General features: G+C 61.1%; 1 protein-coding gene across 1 annotated transcript in view; it reads right to left on the reverse strand.

The window, feature by feature from the left end:
- The window catches only part of TSPEAR (thrombospondin type laminin G domain and EAR repeats), a 51491-nt gene that overhangs the window by 7150 nt on the left and 24783 nt on the right, over positions 1-19558 (reverse strand). Inside the window, exons 4-10 of the mRNA XM_073887055.1 lie at positions 18008-18246; positions 15910-16000; positions 14739-14895; positions 12782-12913; positions 11893-12119; positions 10495-10681; positions 9250-9479 (exon numbers count right to left, since the gene is read on the reverse strand). Coding sequence (XP_073743156.1) covers positions 9250-9479; positions 10495-10681; positions 11893-12119; positions 12782-12913; positions 14739-14895; positions 15910-16000; positions 18008-18246 — 1263 coding nt within the window. The remainder of the gene's footprint in view (positions 1-9249; positions 9480-10494; positions 10682-11892; positions 12120-12781; positions 12914-14738; positions 14896-15909; positions 16001-18007; positions 18247-19558) is intronic.

A 19558-nucleotide genomic window follows, 5' to 3' on the forward strand; every position in this document is an offset into this window, starting at 1 on the left:
GACCCCGTGCTGTTACAGCTGTTACTCCTGCACACCAATAATGAAGACAGAAGAAAAAGTAAAATGTGGGCAAAGACCTGAATAGATATTTCACAAATGAACTACAGGAAGCCAGCAAATGGCGGTGGGGGACGTGCCTGCTATCTCTGGTCCCTGGAATTACAACTTTGAAGACACGGAGAAACCGCTTCACACCCAATGTGTAAAACCAAAAATATTGGCAAAAGCCAACATGTCTTCCTCATCTTTGATCCTCCACGTGGCCAAGGCAGAGCCCGGAGGAGGCGCTCCGTGCACTCCATGCACCTGCCCCGCGGAGGGGCGCAGGGGGAGCCGCGTGAGGGAGGAAAGCGTGGGGTCGGCAGCGTGTGAGGCCCCGGGCACAGGTGGAAGGTGGACGGTCCGTTCCTTCCTCCCAAGGGTAACTTGCAGCTTTTCCTGCTGCCCAGACAGTCGGCACGGGATAACACATCCAGGGTCCGTGTTCCACAGCCTCCCCCGAAGCAAGAAAGAGATTGGTTTTCAGGACTTTAGGTCCGTCTGAGGCACGTCCGTTTGCTGTGTAGCTCCTACAGCAAGCCGAGGGCAGAAAGTCCCCATACCTTAAAGAAAGCATCCCCGCTGACTGCCGTGCCCCCTCACACAGGGACACTCCTTGTGTTTGGGCAGCAGGTAGCTGTTAGCACCCTTCCTCCTGTACATTTTGGGGTCATGCTCAGGGCCGGGGTCTCGGAGGATTTCTGTTGCATCAACTAGGGCCCGGGCCCAGGGACGCATGGATGCCCAAAGCCACGCAGTGGGCAAGCTGGGGACTGGGCTGCTTCCCTGGGGACAGTGCGTCCCCCTGGGGCAGGTCCTCCCTGTGCGGGCCCGGGTGGTCCCGGCTGGACCAGAGCTGGCTACACTGCAGGAGCACCCTGGGTCCGCCACTGCATCCCCCCCGGCTTCCCAAAGCCCAGTGAGGCCTGTGCTCGAGGGACATCTCACATCCCAGACCAGCCAGGGCCAGGCTTCACATGCCTCCCTCTCCTTGGCACATCTGTCACCTGCTTGGATGTCGCTGTCCCCACATGCAAACTTGGGGTGTGCGGCCCAGCCTGCCTGCTTGTCTCCCTGACGACAGGCAACCCTAGCCACGGAGCAAAGAACAAACTCTGCGGCCCTGGTGGCGTTTTCTCCACACCCAGCAGAGGGTGCCATGGTCTGCCGTGGCCCAGCCAACCGGCCAGGTTCAGAGAACAGTCCTCCCACAGCCCCTGAATGGGCTCCTAGTCCAGGGCCTCCAGAAACGGGTCTGGCCAGTCCTGAGGAGCAGGAACAGGCGAGTTTCAGCTAAAAGAATAAAACTCACTAGGACAAGGGCAAAGGGGCCCGCACACCTGGTGGTCACTGACTCCCTGCTGGCTCCAGGAGCTGGGCTAAAGCTCCTTTGGATGAGTGTGTCCTCTCCTCACTGCGGCTCCATGAGGTGGCACTATTTCTGTCCCCTGGGGCCACCTCACCGCTCAGAGACACTTGGGGCCCATGGAGCCATCAGCATTGTCCACAGGACACCCGCTAGGGACCCACACCTGTGCAGAGAGTCCCACAGGGCAGCTCTGCGACTCCTCAGAAGCCACACAGTAGTCGTCAGCCCGCTAGACTACAGGCTCCCTCCAGGCCTGTGTGGAGGAAACCACGCCGCTGGGAAACTGCACGCTTGTAAATGCACAAGTCTGCACGCACACACATACATTACCACACATGCACACACACCTAAGTGTGCCTGCATGCACACTCATGCACCTGTGCACACACATCCACACCCACACACATACACCTGCGTGTGCCTGCATGCACACATGCACACACACCTGCGTGTGCTTGCACACTCGTGCACCTATATACACTCGCCCACACCTGAAGACACATACACCTGCGTGTGCCTGCGTGCTCACGCGTGCACACACGTGCGTGTGCTTGCACACTCGTGCACCTATATACACTTGCCCACACCTGAACACACATACACCTGCATGTGCCTGCATGCACACACGTGCGCACACACACAACTGTATGTGCTGCATGCACACTCATGCACCTGTGTACACACACGCACACACCTGTATGCATATACACGTGCACACGCTTGCAGTACAAGTGGCCAGCAGGGGGTCTGAGGAGAGGCTCTCTCCAGGTGCCAGGGCTTCCTCCCAGCTCCAATTTGTGTGACCCTCAGCCTGTTCCCTTGTCTTCAGTCCCAGCATGGGAAGCGTGTACAGATGGGGGGCTGAGGAGGGGCTGTGGGCGGCTCCGGGAGCACAGGGGGCAGAGGAGGTCCCAGAGGCGAGGAGGAAGGCCGAGGGTGTGGCTGGCAGCAGGAAGGAGCACTCAGGTGTGTGTGAGGCTTAGAGGGGTCCTCAGCCTGCCTCCAGTCGGTGTGTCCCCCCGATACTGCAAGGACGGGGGTATCTCATTCAATTTGAATTCCAGTTAAACAATGATTTTTCAGCCTGTGTGTATCCCATGCACTACTGGGGACATGCTTTTACTAAAAAATTACTCATCATTTACCCAGAATGCAAGCTGAGCTAGGCATCTGGTATTTCATCTGGGTAGAGGGTGGCAGAGACCCACAGGAGGCCCCCCGGGGTCACAGCCGCTGGCCGTCAATGACCCCTCCTTCCCCCACAGGGCTGCCAGAGCCCCTCACAGAACAGGGCCAACACCCGCGCCCTCAGCCAGAGGCCGGGCTCCTCCCGCTTGGAAGCCAGAGTGGGGAGCATCTTTGCCCACGGCTGCGCCAGCCTGGGCAGGGGGCACAGGGGCCTGGGGCCTGATGTCAGGCGGCTCCTGAGTTCTAGGTGCATTAGGGACTCATCAGAGAGAGAAGAAATTCCCACTTCAAACAGCCCTGCCAAACCCTGCCTGGCACCTGGTGAGGTGGCCGGGCACCTGCTGGGCTGGGCGGGCTCCCCCTTCCCAACGGAATTCCCCTGGTGCCTGCCCCGACAGCCCCGGCACAGTGCCTGGCAGGCTGCCCAAGCGCCTGGCCAGGATGATGGCGCTCTGGGGACTCAGCAGCCAGGCGCACTTGGAGCCCCTGATGGCCTCCCTCAAGGGTGGGTGGGCTCCCAGTAATCAGAGGATCAGGCTAGGCCAGGAGGCCCTTGGGTTCTGGCTTCGATGGAGCAAAGAATCGAGGTCTGGGGGTGCCTGCGGAGCAGAACAGGGAGGCAGGGCGTGCTGCCAGGGGGAGACAGGCCGCCCCCCAGAGGACCCCAGGGTAGGGATGCTGCTGTCCTCACGGCAGGCAGTTGGCCAGGGTGGGTGAGGGTCCCATCCTGGGAGGCTGCAGGGGGGGCAGCACCCTCCCTGGCCGACTTCTGGGCCCCCTCCCCCGGCTGCCTGCCCCCTGAGCAAACAGAAGATGCCAAGAGGAAGCCCCCTTCCCGGGGCCGCCCAGCAGTGCTGCCCGCCGAGGGGTGCTCACAGCACCCAGCTCTCAGGTGCAGATCTCAACCCGACGTTCTTGCCTGTCTTCCGACTCCTTCCTGGACGTTTACGTGCTCCGTGGAAACGAAGTTCTGAGAAGCCCCCAGTTTCACCCGCTGCCCCCACACACCCGTTGACCACCCGGCAGCACCCTGTCTGTCCCTCCCCTGCCAGATGCCCCGAGTCCCTTGTACTTCAGACTCTCTCCGCCCGGGGTCCCGTGGGGACCCGGCCGTCCCCTCACACGCATCAGGCTGCCTCCCGGGCAACAAACCCCGACGTGGTCAACTGCTTCCCCTCCCCTCCCCTACCCCTCCACGCTGGGTCCACATTTGATGACCGTGACCACAGGCCCCACAGCCAGTAAGCTCAGGGGGCAGAAATCCCAGCAGCTGGAGGCTGGATTTCCCATAGATGGAGTTCGTGCCTTCCTGGACACACCCAGCTCCGGCCTCCATTGCTCTAAGATGATGAGGCCAAGTCATTGGAGCCTTGGTCTCTGCCGCCTGCAGGAAGGTTCTGGAATTCCTGGTGAGAGAGGTGGGGCTGGGGAATGTGTCCCAGGGTAAGCAGCCAGCCTCCCATTCACACCAGCCACAAAGCCTGGACAGCCGGGGCCTCCTCCCGAGCTGAACTCGGACGCCCACCGCCCCCCGGCTCCTTCCCAGCACAGTCCGTGTGCACGCTCCTCAAACACCCTCTGCCCCCCATGTCCAGAAAAGGCCCCTGCGAGGTCAGCACCTCTCCGAGCACACAGGCTTTCAAAGCACCCAGCCTTGCCTGCTTCAAAGCTCACGGTCACAAAGATGCTGCAAAACTTCAAACAGTAAACACACTAATGCAATGCCAGGACCTAAAAGGATTTAAACAACAATGCGAAAAATGCTGGCAAAACATGAAAGTGGGGTTTTCTGGGGTTTGAGGCATTACTGAGGCGTGAGGAGATGGGGCGTGTAAGGGAAGGCCTTTGGGCAAGGGTGCGAAGTAGCTGGCTGCCCCGGGGCCTCCCTCAGTGGCCTGCAGGGTCGGGGGACAGCAGCCCCCAGAGTTCTGGCTCCTGGGACAGCCCCCCTGCAGACCGGGGCTGGCTCTCAGATGCTGCCTGAAAGTGCAGAGCAGCTGCTACCCTCGGGGCTGGCTCGTGTACCACCTATGTCGCTGAGGATGGAGTCCCGAAGCCGCGTTCCAGGAACGTCTCCTACCTGCCCTCCAGAGCGGGCTACAACCCTGGGTGAGTCTGCTCAGCAACGCTCAGCCTCTTGTCCTGAACCCCATGTTGATAGAGAGCTGGGAGTCTCTCAGAGGGACAAGCCACACACACAGGCACAGTGAGGAGACACACGTCCCCAGGGACCCCTTCCGGGGCCTCGGGCCAGACTTCAGGCTCCTCCCCCAGACGATGGGGCCTTGTATGGATGGACTGGCTCCTCCACGCACCACCTCTGTCCCCGGCTGGGTCCCCTCACTTCCCAGCTCAGTGTCCTCATCTGTGAAATGGGCCTGAGGGGGACTCATGAGCCAGCTAAGCAAGGGCAACCGCAGACCTCCCTTCAAATAGCTCTGCAAATGGCAGAAAGGCTTTTCAGAGGGGGAGGCAAGAACAGTTGCCATCAATGGAAATCCCAGGGTTTCTGGCATGAGGCTGTCAGGAACAGGAGAAACCACTCCCCAAGCACAGGGCAGGGCCCACAGCCATCTGGTCTGGCTGGTCTGGGAGCCCAGCCTGCCATGCCGGGCCTGGGCCCCTGCCTGGGGGCTGTGGGTGACTGTCCCCGTTATAAGGGGTTCCTGGGAGACCCCTCTGACTCCTGGAGCTCTAGGAAGATGATATGGGGCTCCTACCCTCCTTCACCTCCCCCTGCCCTTGTCCCTCTGCTAAGGAACCCCAACATAAGCACTTAGTGTCAGACTCCAGACCAAGCCTGCAGACTCTGTCCACAGGGTGACTCCAGGATTGAGATGTCGCTGTTGGCACTTACGGTGCCCTGGCCGCCTCCCAATGTCACTCCCGCGGAGCCTAGCCCTTCTCGGGGGTTTCAGTGGTGGGAGGAGCTCCGTGCCGCCCCTGGAGACGGTCCCCACATGCAGGTCAAGCAGACTCTCCTGGGGCTCTGCCTGCACCTTCGTTCTTCCACCCTGTCTTCACACCTGTCAGCCCACACGTCCATGCAGGCCTCCTCTTCCCTAATCCTCCCTCTCCTGGACTCTCCCCCCCACCCCGGGGCCGTCGGGAACTTGGAACTTGCCTTCACCCCCGTCCTTGGTTGGAGCCACAGTTCCGACTCTGGCTCCCTGTGTCTGGAGACTCCCGTGTGTGCAGGTGCACACCTTGAGGACAGCACCTCACCCACATTTCCCGCGTCCCATGCAGCTGCGCCAGCTCATGTGACCAGTGCTGGCCAACGGGCGCCGACACTGAGCTGGGGGTGACGGCCAGTGGGGGCTTTCCGCCTCTCCTCGGATGGAGCAGCCGCATGGCAGAGGAGACCCGGGGACCCTCGTGGTGCTTCACCCCGGTGAGGGCTAACCCTTGGTGGCAGGAAGCCACGGACACTTGTCATGGCCTGGGCTCCTTCTCCCGCCCACAGCATGGCACACAGAATTCAGACTGAAAGTGGTCTCCTTTGGAACCCGGGTGAGAAACCTGCAGCGCGCGGCGGCCTGAGCCTCTCTGAGCTGGTCTCCAGGGCCAGCGCCCCCCAGCTGACGGGGCGTTGCCAGGTCTGGGGAGCCCCTCGATGGCCCCATTGCTCTCTGCTCCCGCGTCACTCCTGCTGGATCTCCCGGTCGATCCCCTCTGTCTGCCTCATCTTATTCTACATTCTAGAAGCATCCCCGGCCTTGATCTTCCAGTCCGCTTGACGAGGATCTTCTTGTAAGGCCAGCAACTGTATTTTTAATACCCGAGAACTCTGTCCTTTCACGGCATTCTGTATTGACTCTATAAATGTGATGTCTTCTTGAATACTTCTGAAGGTAATTAGAATTTAAAAGGTAATTAGGGTAATTACAATCACCCGAGGGCAATTACAATTTTTTAAATTCCTCGTGTTCCTAGAGTTAGCGTGGTTTGGTCCAGTGCGGGTGTACGTCTACACTTGAGCTTGACTATTTCATGTTTCGGGTCCTTTACCAAACAGCTGGGGACCCCGCGACGTCCGTTCGTGGTCACTGATGAGGACGATGGTGGGCAGCATCTGGTTGTGGTCCCTGATGAAGGCAGCTTTCTAACCTGGCCTTTTGTTCAAGTGTAGGCGATTTAGGATCACGGTGTGGGTAGCCACAGGATGATAATCTCCCAAATGCGATCCCAACCCACGGCAGGAACTCGATTCCTTCCAAATGCATGGTTTGTCGGCCGTGCTCAAGACCTGGAGTGGGTGACCTTCTATGCTGGCTACGGGACCCTGCTCTTGGGACATTCCAGGGGCTTGCTCCCCTGTCTCCCACCCGCCCATTAGCTACCTGGAAGCAATCATCCTGCATCTTCCTTCAAAATAAAGCCTTCAGCTCCTGTGGTCGCCCCTCGTGCGGGTTCCAGATGTGTGAGCGCCTGGACCCCTCCCTGGGCCGGGCAGCCATGTGACCCTGGTGACACTGGAGGTTGTTTAGAGCTCACGGGGTTCCCACACGAGCTGCCGTCAGCCTGTCACCTGCCCAGGCCCTTAGACAGCTGCTCCATGCCACATCGTCACCCTCAGCCACCGGCCCTGCTGTCCAGGCCCCTTGCGAATCCTACCCGAGGTCGGCTCCCCGCCCATCGCTGAACGTTTTCCTAAACTGGCAAACACACACCCAGGCCCGTTGTTGGGGGACAGCTCTGCCCCAGGCCGGCCGAGCTGTTTTCGGGGGTCCTGGCCTCACCGCGATGGTGAGAAGGAGAAGGAGCTCCTGCTCGAGGACTCTGTCCAACACTGAACAGAGCACTAGACCGCACCACCTGGTTCCATCCCAGCTCTGCCAGGCGCTGTCCCGGAACCCTGTGCCTCAGTGTCCCCAGGTGTAAAGGGAGACTGCGGCAGCACTCAGCGTGGTCCTCTGTGAGGACCGAGTGGGAGGAGGTGGGCGAAGCTCCTGGTTCTGGCGCTTTCCGCCCGCCTGGCTCAGCCTGTAGCAAGGCGCGTGGCTGCAAGGAATCACGCCCACCCCGGTCCCTCTGCTCCCGGGGTGCCCCCGCTCAGGAATGGCAGCCCCAGGAATGACCTCCTCCTGCCGGCAAACTCAGGGTCGAGCTCGGGAACCGGCTTCCCACATGTGCCTCAGTGTCGCTCTGGCATGGCCACCCGCCTCCCCCGTGCCGGGCACGGCCGCCTGGCCACTCCCTCCTGCCCACCGCAGCCGGGGGCCACCCAGCGCGGCATTTCTCGGCCGCCGCCTTCTGCCTGCCCATCGCAGACCCGGCCGCCCCCTCTGCGGCTTGTCCTCACGTCCCTCCCCGAGGGCGCCGACCACCGCGTGGACACTGGACGTGATGCCCCGGCTGCACTGTGAGTGCTGTAAGGCAGACGGCAGGGGGCGGGCGACGGGCAGCGGGCAGCAGGTCGGCCTCCACCGCCAGGCATGAACGGTGCAGCCCTGGATGGCGGAGGAACGAGCAAGAGCTGTTCTCCAGAGCGTGCTGGCCTGGTCCCTGCACTGGGGGCTCTCCTAGCGCCCCGGGCTCCACTTCCCACATGCCTGATGCCACCCGCTGGGGAGCCATGCCGTGGAGGAGCTGCCTGCAGAGGAAGCCTGCAGTCTGGAACATCATCTTTCTCCTCGTGTTTGAGACCCACCCGGTAGGCGGCCTCCAGGCTTGTGCTAGAGGAGACGGTGCACGTGGAATATTCCAGCAGCTTTCAGTCTCCCCAGGCTTTCTGCACGGGGCTGGTCTCAGTGTGGGGGCTGCTTGGCACAGCCCCCACTGCCCTTCCCATTTCCCAGCAGACCCAGCAGGAGGGGGGCTTGGTGCGTTTCCTCCTCTGCCCCCGATGTCCAACGACAAAGGAGTCACCACCCCAGGGCACAGAGAGCCCTCAAAGCATTTCTGCTGGGCGAACGAGGGGCCAGATAAACAAGCAAGGGATGTTCCGGAAGGATCCGGGGAGGAAGGAGTCATGTTGCCGGTGACACGCTCTCCATCATGATCTCAGTAAGTAGAGATGGAGTGCCCACAGCTCCCTCAGCAACAGGGAAGCGCCTGCCCTTCGGTCTGAGATGGGTGGTGTGGGCCCTGCCCAGCCCCTGTGCCTCCTCGCCAGGACCCTCGGCCAGGACCAGAGTCAAGTCGGCTCCCCAGGGCGCCGGGCCCTGTCCCGCCCTGATAAACACTCGTCGCGCCTTGCTCCACTCAAAGGCTTTGCCAGCCTGCCCCATGGAGCCTGGAACCAGCTGAGGGACCCACACAGTCAGAAGTGCAAGTGGGCAGGGCCCCCCCGCCCCCATACTTGGCCAGGTCAGGGGCCTGCAGCCCGGCTGCCCCAGGGCAGGAGCCCGACACCCATGGGAAGGCCAGTCCCATGGCCGGCACCCACCCAGGGACCACAGGGCCCTCTGAGCACCTAGTGCTGCCCAGGAAGCTCGGTGCCAGAGGGAGGGCAGGGCAGGGCCCCTCCCACCTTGTTGTTGGGCTCCACGGACTTGGCCTGAGCCTCCTGTGGGGGTAGTGCCTGGGTGAGGGGGGCCTGGAACCGGCGCTGTTCCTGCCTCTTGGGGTCCCCAGGTCCTGTGTCCTGCGTCTCCAGCTGCCAGGAGGCCTGATGGAGGCGGGACACGGGGCTCCCGCCGGCTCCTTACCAGGAAGGCCTGGAATAGCTGGAAGGAGCCGAAGAGCCAGACATACAGGTGGGAGTGCAGCTTTGTGGACGTGCCGTTGAAGGCGTTGGCCACTGCCAGGAACGAGTAGGGCCCCACGGTGAAGAACTCCCAGTCGTAGGCGCCGGACGTAGCAATGGTCTGGTTGGCCTCGAAGAGGCGGGTCCTCGGGTTCCACTTGTAGATGACACTGTCAATGTTGTGGTTGTCACCTGCAAGCCAGGCAGCTGCCGTCAGAGACCACAGGCAGACATCCCCTCACGGCAGCCTGCCCTGGACCTGCCCCAGGGCCCGGGGGTCTGTCCGGTGCCGTCAGGACTCTGGCCGCTGGGCAACTTCCCTGAGCAGCCTTGTGCTCCCTGCCCCTGTGCCCACGGGAAAGCCCTCCCTGGGTCCCTCCTTTGGAGACTCCGGACCCTTGCCCCCATGGCCTTCCGTCTTAGAGATGGGATCCCGGCCTCACCTCTCCCCCCTGCCTGACGACCCCGCCGCCCTCACTGTACCCCCAGCTCAGGCCTTCGCACCTTCTGTTCACATCGTGCTCCCTGGAGCCCCTCTGGCGGAGCGAGCTACTCCCGGAACGCTCCTTCCCCAGGGAGCACTGGTTAGCGGGCTCCTGGGGCCCCCCTGCCCATGAGTGGGGTCCCTACAGAGCTCCCTGGCCGCAGATGCCCTACAGGGCCCGCTGCCTCAGACCCTGCCCTCCGGAGTTACACGACCAGGAGGGGCCAGCTGCGGCCACTCAGGTGGTCACCGGCCCAGAAACCAGGCCCCCAGCCTTGACAGGCCCGTCCCCCACCGTGCCCACTGCATCACAGAGTTTGTGTCTAGAGGGCACGAGACAACGCCCCGCATCCTTCTGCCGGCACACTGCCCACACCACCGTCCCTCTGCCGGTCCAGCAGCTCACCTTCACACCTATTTCAGCCAATTCCTCCTCCGAGGGGGCCAGCTAGTTAGTTAGTCAGTTGGTTAGTTTCAAACGAGGTGGTCTGGCCCATGTTCCCATAACCACTCTCCTGGACAGGCACCCACACAGACTGCACGCCTGTCTTCCTACCTGGACGGGGGGAAGGTGCTCAGGTGTGCTCGCCTCAGACGTCGCTGTCAGATGGCCCAGCCCAGAGCACCGGGCCAGGTGTGACTTACTGTAATTTGTTAATCCGCAGGTGAGTCAGCCCCACCCCGCCCCCGTGGTTTCCTTCCGCGTGGACGGCCACAGCCTACCTTCCCGGTGGTTGGCCACGGCCAGGAAGTGCTCCCCGGCCACTTCGAAGGCCTCCCAGTCCCGGGCACTGTGGGTGGGGACCCTCTGGTATGGCGTGAACCTCAGCTTCGTCTGGCTCCATTTGTAAATGACAGAGAACTCCTGACCCTTTTCATTCGGTTCAAAATTAGCCACAGCCAGGAAGACCTGAACAAGAGAACCCAGGACACTGGTTCTTGCCGTGCACTCGAGGGGCCTGGCACCAAGGCTCTGAGCACCCGCGTCTCCGTCCGAGGGCCACCGTCTCTGTGGATCTGTCCATCCCGTTCCAGACCCTTAAACGTGTCTGTGTTTGTCAGCCCGTTGTCCCCATCTCTATCCCCAAACTCGGAAACAGCTTCATGCCCAGACTCGTCCTTCATCACCTGGATGAGCAGAACACATCATAATGCCCTCCACCCATACAGAAGCCCGTGCTTGTCACATAGCTGAGTTAGACACACAGGTGCCCGGCATGCGACCGGACCAGGAGGCAAGCTGGCTCCGTGTGCGGGGCGCGCCCACCGAGCCCAGAAGCAAGCGTGCGCTCAGTAAGCCCCACACCTGTTTCATTGACCAGACAGACCCTCCCCCCTTGTTTTTCTGCATTTCCCGATATTTCCGTGATGCAAAGTTCACATTTTTTATATGAAAATGTGGCCAACCAAAAGGCCCGAGCACCAGTCAGCCATTCCCCACACGGGACTGGGAGTGCGGCTGAGCCGCGGCGGGCTGTGAGCAACAGGAGTGCAGAGGCCTGTCCATTCTGCTCCCTGTTCATCCTCAGGGCGGGCCTGGGTGAGCGCAGGCTGTATCTGGCACACACGTGCTGCTGAGTGAGCTATTCCGGGGCCGGGCGCAGGACAGCAGCCCCAGGACACTGCCCCTGGAGTCGAGGGTGTAGATGGAGCTGATTAGACAATGGGTCATGCTGGGGACAGCCCCTCAGACCCACCGCCCGTGCCTCTGCTCCCTCCGGCCCTGGCAGCAGGGGCGGGGCGATGCTGCCTGTGAGCGTCCCACCCTCACCTCCGGGCCCGGCCCCCTGCAGTGAGTCTGTCTCCTTCCCCAGATGATTTCTGCCCTGTTGACCGACTCATCAAATGGGCCAACGAGCTTTTAATTGAGCCCCAGTGGGTCCACCTAGAACTGGACAGTGTCATAGGAATGGTCTTGTTTTCTATTTTGTGGGAAGCCAAACAGACTTCACATTCTGGATTTAGAGACCCCGCCAGGTGTCCGACTTTGAAAGCCACTGAGAACCTGAGTAAGACTGAAACCATGAGAAATACGTCGCCAGACCATCTACAGGAGCAGTCCCAACCTTTGGGTTTTCCCAAGATGAAAAGGATCGAGACGGTCGCTGGGTGCAGACTTGCCTTTTTCCCGATGGTGAAGTGTCTCCAGGACTGGGCTTGGTGCGTGCGAATGTTCTGGTACGAGGCGAACTTTCCATCCGTCCACTTGTAGATGGCAGATGTGGTTTTGCGGTTGGCGGCTGCCACGAAGAGCCCGGCCTCGGGGATGGCAAAGACCTCGATGCCCAGAGTCTCTGAGTTGGTGAACAGGCTCTGATGCTCCTCCACATAGTCCAGCTTTTCTCTGGCTGGTGACAGAAATGTGGAGACCCGGTTAACACCTCCCAGGACGGGGGCGCGACCCCAGGGCCCCGAGCCCTGACCCCCCAGCTCTAGCCACAGTCAGGGCTTTCTCCAGGGCGACTTGCCCGGAGCGCATGTTTCCGTCACAGAGAGGCCATCAAAGCAGCCTGCTGGCTCCCGCACGGGTTTCAGGGTGTGCTGGGTGGCCAGGGACACTGACTGGACGGCACGGATATGTCGGGTCTGAACTAGGCATTCCCACCCAACTGCCCCTGCGAAGGTGTGCCCTCAAGTGCACGAGGGACTGGGGTCAAGGCTCGCGAGCGGTGGCGGCTGCGGCCAGCTCCCGTTTCCTGTGGGCGAGCGTCCCGGGCGCCCTGAGCAGCCTCGACTCCTTGTCCCCCCGCGGGAAGCACTCGGGGGAATGGCATGCTTCCAGGTTCCTGGCATCACCGCCTGGCATCTGTGTTCCGAGTGGCAGACAGGGCACCAGGAATCTGCCCCCTCGGGGCCACGGGGACTAGACACAGAGGGGTGACCAGCCCTGCCCAGGAGGACATGCGATTCCAGATGAAACCTGCAGGCCTGCTGTCCTGGGGGGGCGCTCCCTATCCCCAAGTAACGCGCTGGCTCGAGAAGAGCCGTAAGCCCCCAGAGCCCGCCTCACCTGCTAACACGGAGACCCACTCGCTGCCCACACACAGGAACAGCCCCTTCCGGCTGGCGTCGAACCAGAACTGGGCGTCCTCCTCTTTGGTGCACGGAGGCCGGGAGCCCAGCGTCACCCTCATGTCGGTTTCTGGGGGAGACAGGGAAGAGGAGTGTCCAGGTGCAGGTTTCCTGGAGGAAGACGGAGCTGGGAGGCGGACTCCTGACCCGGGCTGTCCTGCCTTTGCCTCCGCACTTGGGGAACAGGAGGACACAGGGGTTTCCATCGAGGCCCCGCACGACAGGACGGAGGCTTCGAGGCTCCCCTGCCGGCCTCCCTGCCCACTGCAGAGGGCGGCCCATCTTCCCCTGGAAAAGCCTCAGACGTCACGCTGCTGCCCTGCTCATCTCTCGGACCTGTCCCTCTCTGGCGCGAGTTTGTATAAACTTGAGTTTTGCCTTGTTTTTCGGTGTTTGACCCCATCACTTCTGGTGATTACACCTCATCTCAGGCCAAGCCCACTGGTCCTGATGATGCTGCGGGGCCGATTCACAGCGACGTGGGCGCTGCATCCACGCCGACGGCCAGCACTGTGGGCACCTGGATGTTATCAGCGCCTGGCGGAGGCCTGGGCTCACACCCCTGCCTCCTGCCTCTTGTTCTGAGCTGTAACTGGACGGATGTGGGAAACTTCCATGGAGTGCCCGAAAACTTCACTGTGCAGGGAAATCATTTTCCTCTGTGTCTCTTCTTTCACGATAAAAATTATTCAAAATTGTACTGTTACTATAAAATTATTCAAAATGTCATGGCAATAAACTGCATCAATATGTAGACTATTTTTTAAAGATTTATTTATTTGAGAGAGAGAGAGAGAGAGAGAGAGAGCAGGGCCAGAGGGAGAATCTCAAGCAGACTCACCACTGAGCAGGGAGCCCAACGTGGGGCTGGATCCCACGGCCCTGAGATCATGACCTGAGCCAAAACCGAGAGTCAGACGCTGAACCGACTGAGCCCTCCAGGTGCCCCAATTTATAGGCTATTAACGTGCTCTCCAACATGAAAAAATAAAAAGCAGCAGGGGGGGCACCTGGGTGGCTCCGTCAGTGAAGCATCTGCCTTGGGCTCAGGGCATGATCCCAGGGTCCCGGGATCGAGCCCCACATGGGGCTCCCTGCTCAGTGGGGAGCCTGCTTCGCCCTCTGCCGCTCCCCCTGCTTGTGTTCCCTCTCTCATTCTCTTTCTCCCAAATAAATAAATAAAATCTTAAAAAAGAAAAAAGCAGCAGCCTGTGCTGCTGGGAGTTTGGAAACACATCCCAGGACTGGATCGAGTGGACAATGCTCTTGGGGCCCACCTGACTGGTGAAGCATGACCGTGAGGCTCGGGAGTGGTGGGGGCTGTCTCCCCGCCTGGCGGAGTGGTGGTGGGAGGGGATTTGGCAGCTCCAGGGCAGGGGTGTGGCTTATATGAACCGTCCAGACTGTAACTTTACATGGAGAACACACAAGCACACACTAAAGAGAACGGTGCAGGGGACCCTCTGGGCTGGGGGATCACGGACAACTGAAATGTGCCTCTCGAAGTTCGGGGTCCCCACTGGGGCAGGGGCTGAGATTTAGGTGCCTATCAGGGAAGGATGGGGATAAAAACCCCAAATACTGGTCTGGGGGCAAAACAGGCAGCAGATGGAAGTCAGAAGGCTCAAGAGAAGGAAGATGATGTGAGGGAACAGCCCCGGGCATCCCAAGCAGGACCAGGGGTCCCTTGAGGGCACCATCCAAGCAGGGTTTGGCGGCCACTGGGCGAGCCACCTGGAGGAATGTTGGATGATGCTGGTGTGTCCAAAGGAGCCAGTATCTTTGTCAATTTGATAATCACCCTCCTGTCTTTGCTCCCAGGAGTGGTGGGAAAGTGACAAGGTTCTTGGGGTCCACCATCAGTGAGGGGGAGTGGGTGGCTTTGACCTACTAACCATAGGGATATTTTAGCACCTCATTATCTTCTGGCTTCCCCGTGAGACCCTTCAGGACAGGGGGGATGGACAGCACAGCCAGCTCGGCACTCCTGCAGGGACAGAGGCTTGAGGTGGCGTCTGAGCCGGGCAGCAGGACCAGCTGCCTCACCAGGCCCTGCAGAGAGAGGGACAGCATGTTCAGAACCTCATCGCCAGAGAGCGCCTGGACCGCTGGGCTCAGCCTGTCCAGACCCTGGTGGAGGGGTGAGAATGGAGGATGAAGGGCCTATCCACCTCTAGAGGTAGGAGAGAAGAGTCTGCTGGTTGGTTGGGGGGAGTGGGGAGCACTGAGAGCAACGGTGGGGAACTATACACCATTCTAAGGTAATTAGGTCATGGAAGGGGTTTTTCCTGTGAACTAACCTAGAGTGACTGGGCTGCATTGCTCATCCATCCATCTGTCCATCTGTCTGTTCATCTACCCATCCATCCATCCGTCGACCATAGTCCATCCATCACTCATCCACCTGTCCATCCATCTACCCATATATTCATCCATCCACCCATCCAGCCATCCATCACTCACCCATACGTTCACCCACCCATCCATTCATCCATCACTCATCCGTCCATCTACCCAGCCAGCCAGCCAGCCAGCCAGCCAGCCAGCCAGCCATATGTCCATCCACCTGCCCATCCAGCTATCCATCTATCCATCCACCCAAGCATGCCATCCATAAATATTCACCAAGCACCTATCATGTATCGGGCATGGGTCTAGACACAACACAGCAGGAAATGGAACACTCATGGAACAAGGTCCCCCGCCTGCGGTCTAAGGGAGAGACAGGTAATAAGCAAGCACACAGCTGGACTGAGGGTGGTCAGGGCTACAGGGGATGGGTACAAGGCCCATCTTTTCTGAGGGGTGGGGGAAGGTCTCCATGGAAGAAGACATGGAGCAGGGCCCTGAGGGTGTAAGGTGTGAGCTCTGGGGGCAGTGAGGATGAGTGTGCACGGGAACATGGTGAAATGTGCCTGGCGAGTAAGGGGCCCCCGGGGACCTCAGGGCTCCCTGGTCCCGCGTGGCACACACACCTATCTGTCGAGTCAGAGCGTGAGGACACCAGGCTTGCAGTGGCAGCTCCTCTGTGAGCATGGCTGTTGGGGCAGCCCCTCCCTTACCTACCGTGAACAGGCCTTTGGTCCTCTTCCGGCTGCCGATGAAGAATCGGGCTCCTCGCACCGACAGGGTGGCTGGGAAGGGCACGTCAGCCATTCTGAAAACATTTGAGAGTGGTTTTAGGGCCATGGGGGAGCAGGGTCACAGCCCATTCATGTGGAAAAGCGCAGGGAGAAGCAGCACAGGCGGGGTATCAGTTTCCCGGGGCGGCTGTAACGAGCACCACACGCTGGGGGCTTGAACAGCAGATGACCCTCAGCTCTGGAGGCCAGAAGTCTGAGATCAAGGTGCCGCCTGGCCGCGCTCCCTCCGCAGGCTCCAGGGGAGGTTCCTCTAGCCTCTTCCAGCTTCTGGGGGCTTCTGGCATTCCCCGGCTTGTAGCCCAGGTCATGTCCTCTGCCTCTGTCTTCACATGGCCTTCTCCGGGCCTCTTCTCCTCTTCTTAGAAGGACTCCAGACTTGGGACGGGGGCCGGCCCTACTCCAGGACCACCTCAATGAACCTGGTCGCACCTGCGAAGACGCTCGTCTCCAAGCAAGGTCCTATTCCCGGGTCCTGCTGGACCTGAATTGGAGGGATGCTCTTTGCCCCAGGACAAGAGTCTTCGGCAGGTGTGACTGCAGAGGTGTCTGTTCAGTGGCTGCTCCATCTCTCAGGAACCTTCAGTGGCTCCTACTGGCATTGGGTCCCCAGCCTGCCCACCCTCCACCAAGCCTGTGGGGGAACGGATGGTGTCTGGGAGGGAAGGGTCCTTGCTGGTGACCTGGGAGATGTTGGAAGATGTGGCCAGAGCTGGGTCTTGATGTGGACGTGGAGGCTGAAGCCTGGGGATGGGGGAAAGGCGGGCGCCGGCTGGAGGGGATGCCCTGACTGGGGCCCTGGGGCAGACGAGCCAGGCAAGTGCATTTCCTCACTGCCTCCTGCACCTTGATGCTGTACCCTCCTGTAAACACACCTGCTCCCTCCAGCCTTGCGTCTGGCTACAGCTGGCCGTGGGGAGGCCAGTTCCTGACCGCCATCCCAGAATACCCGTGCTCCCATCACAGCTCCGATCACAGTGTGCCCTCCGTGCGCCATGACACCTGTGAAGCCCGGTCCCAGGGCCCAGGTTCCTCCTTGGCCCTGCAGCTCGGCTGCAGCCCCAGCTCCTTCCGCCCCCTCGCTGGCCCGTGCTCCTCCCTGTCCCAGAGCTGTCCCCACTGCTGGGTCCCCACTGTCATCACCCAGTAAAGGCCCTGATGTACTCGGGGGGCATGGGGGGCACTTGTGGTAGAGACATATTTAAACAGTGTCTGAATATCAAGGATTCTTTTTATTAGGGAGTAAGTGTCATCCAACAAAGCAGAGTGAGGTTCTACCTTTGCAAGTAATATTTGGAATAGTGGTAGATTTAATGCAAACTGGACAATCTGTGATTTAAAAAACGAGAGTGCCCAGCCCCGTGAGCCAGGGTGGAAGCTGAGGGCGATGGGGGTCGTCACTCCCTGGCAGAGCTGTGGGGCCCCGCGCGCCCTGGTCCAGCCTCACAAACAGGGGATGGCGGAATAGGGGACGGACTCCAGCTTCTGAGGCCCTGGGGCTGGGTTGAAGCTACCAGAGGATGGTTCGGCCTGTTTATTTGGAGTTTTAGTGACTGATCACTCCCTCAGCCCGGACAAGCAAACGGAGTCTTGGGTCAAACGATGTGCTGAAATCGCAGAGCCGGGGCTGGGTTCCGGTCAGGCTGCAGCTCCATTTCGGCTGCTTGAGCTCTCTGTGAGCTTCCTTTGCGGCCTTCTGCGATGGCACCCTCGCTCGGCAGGGCACCCCCCACCCCCGCCACGTCCAGCGCACCCAGCCTGGGCGCCTGCATCCGCCCCCTCCCACTGGCCTTTCCGGAGAACAGGACCCCGCCGATGACCCTGCGCTCCTGCCTCAGGGGATGGTTCCCGACGGCCGTTTGCCCACACGCCCGAGCGCCCACAGTGCGCCCTGCACAGTGCCGGCCGCACCTGGGATGGCCTCCCCTGTCCGGCCCCCACCCCCCCTGCCCCCCTGCCCCGGATGCGTCTTGTTGGGCAGCACACGGCCCCACGCCACCCTCCCCTGGCATCCGGCTACCTACATGTCCACCGGGAGGCCACAGTCCGTGGTGAGGGAGAAAGATCCTTCAGACACGGCCAAGACCAGCGTGTGCCACTGGCTGTCCATCAGAGCGGGGCTGCGGAAGGTCACTCGGGTTTGCCAGGCACCCGCCGGGTCCTGGCTGAGGAAGAGGAAGTGCAGTTTGGTGGGCGAGTACCGCAGGCCGAGCAGCAGGGCGTCCGCCTCCTCCGCCACCACTGTGAACAGGTATTCATTCTTCTGGAAGAGAGGGTGCAGCGGGGCGGGGGGGCTGAGCGGGGGGGTGGGGGGGAGGGTGACCACGGGAGGGTGGGACAGGGGAGGGTGGGGGCCGGACAGGGGAGGCAGGGCAGGGCCTACTGCAGTGACCGAGGTCTGTGACAAAACCAAAAGCCCTGCTCAAACCTATTAGGCTGGCTGCTAGCAAAACCCAGGAGAGCGTGCTGGCGGCATTGCAGGGAAACTGGGACAGAGAGTGGAGAGGTGCCCTGCGGCGGGGTAGCCCGTCGTACGGAACAGAGCAGCACGCCCTGGAGACAGCTTTACAGGATCAGCCCAGGACCCAGCGGGCGCTCCGGGCCAGTGCCCCGACGGACGGCTGGGTCTCAGAGAGACACGCCGAGCCCCTTAGTCACAGGCGCTAACACGCAGAAGCAGCCGGGGAACCCGCGGTCGGCCCGTACAGGGCATGGTGACTCAGCCTTAGACACAAGTCCCGGCGTCCGCACCGGTGGCCCCAGAGGACGTCACGCTGAGCGAGGTCAGCCAGTCTCACGGGACACGTACCGCATGGCCCCACTTCCGTGAGGGACCCAGAGCTGCCCCCTTCAGAGACAGAGACCACGACAGGGGGGCCGGGGCTGGGGGGGGAGCGGCCATCAGGCTCGGCGGGGGGTGGAAAAGTCTAGACACGGACGGTGGGGACAGCGCAAGACAGGGTGAAGGTGCTGAGTGCCACGGAACTGGAGACCTGGGGCACCGCGCTTCCCAGCTCAGGCCGCACACACTTGACTGTCCGCCCGTGCGGCTCAGGGTGCGGCTCAGGGTGCTGACGGCGCTACAGCGGGTGTGGAAGTTTGGGCGACACCGTCTCCAGCAAGCCTCCGCCTCCTAAAACGGTGGCTCACTCCCCGGCAACAATGCTGCCAACTCCGCTAAAGCCGCCACAATCCTTGTCTTCAGCCTAACACCAGATCCAGTAAAATGCACTTGGCACGCTTGGGTCACACGGCCCGTGGTGCTGAGGGGACACACAGGCCCCACTGGTTTCCAGGCTGGGCCGTGGCACCCGGACGTACCCTCCACAGTAAGGGAACCTCTCTCCCATGTGGCACCTTTCAGGGAGTGGGGTGATACGTGGAAGCCAAGAGCCAAAAAGTCAGGACAAAATCCTCATGGTGGTGGCTTGGGACACGAGACAAGGGGCTGGAAGGAGCGCTGACTTCACAGCATGGCCCTGGGACGGGAATCCCCACATCCCTGGGCTCCGGCTTTGGGGACGCAAGGCCCAGCGGCACTGACCGTCCTGGGCGAGGGCGTGGCTCCCAGCCCG

The sequence above is a fragment of the Callorhinus ursinus genome, unplaced genomic scaffold (genome assembly GCF_003265705.2).
Source record: "Callorhinus ursinus isolate GAN/ISIS: 27379988/994484 unplaced genomic scaffold, GSC_fseal_2.0 scaffold75, whole genome shotgun sequence".
NCBI lineage: Eukaryota > Metazoa > Chordata > Mammalia > Carnivora > Otariidae > Callorhinus > Callorhinus ursinus.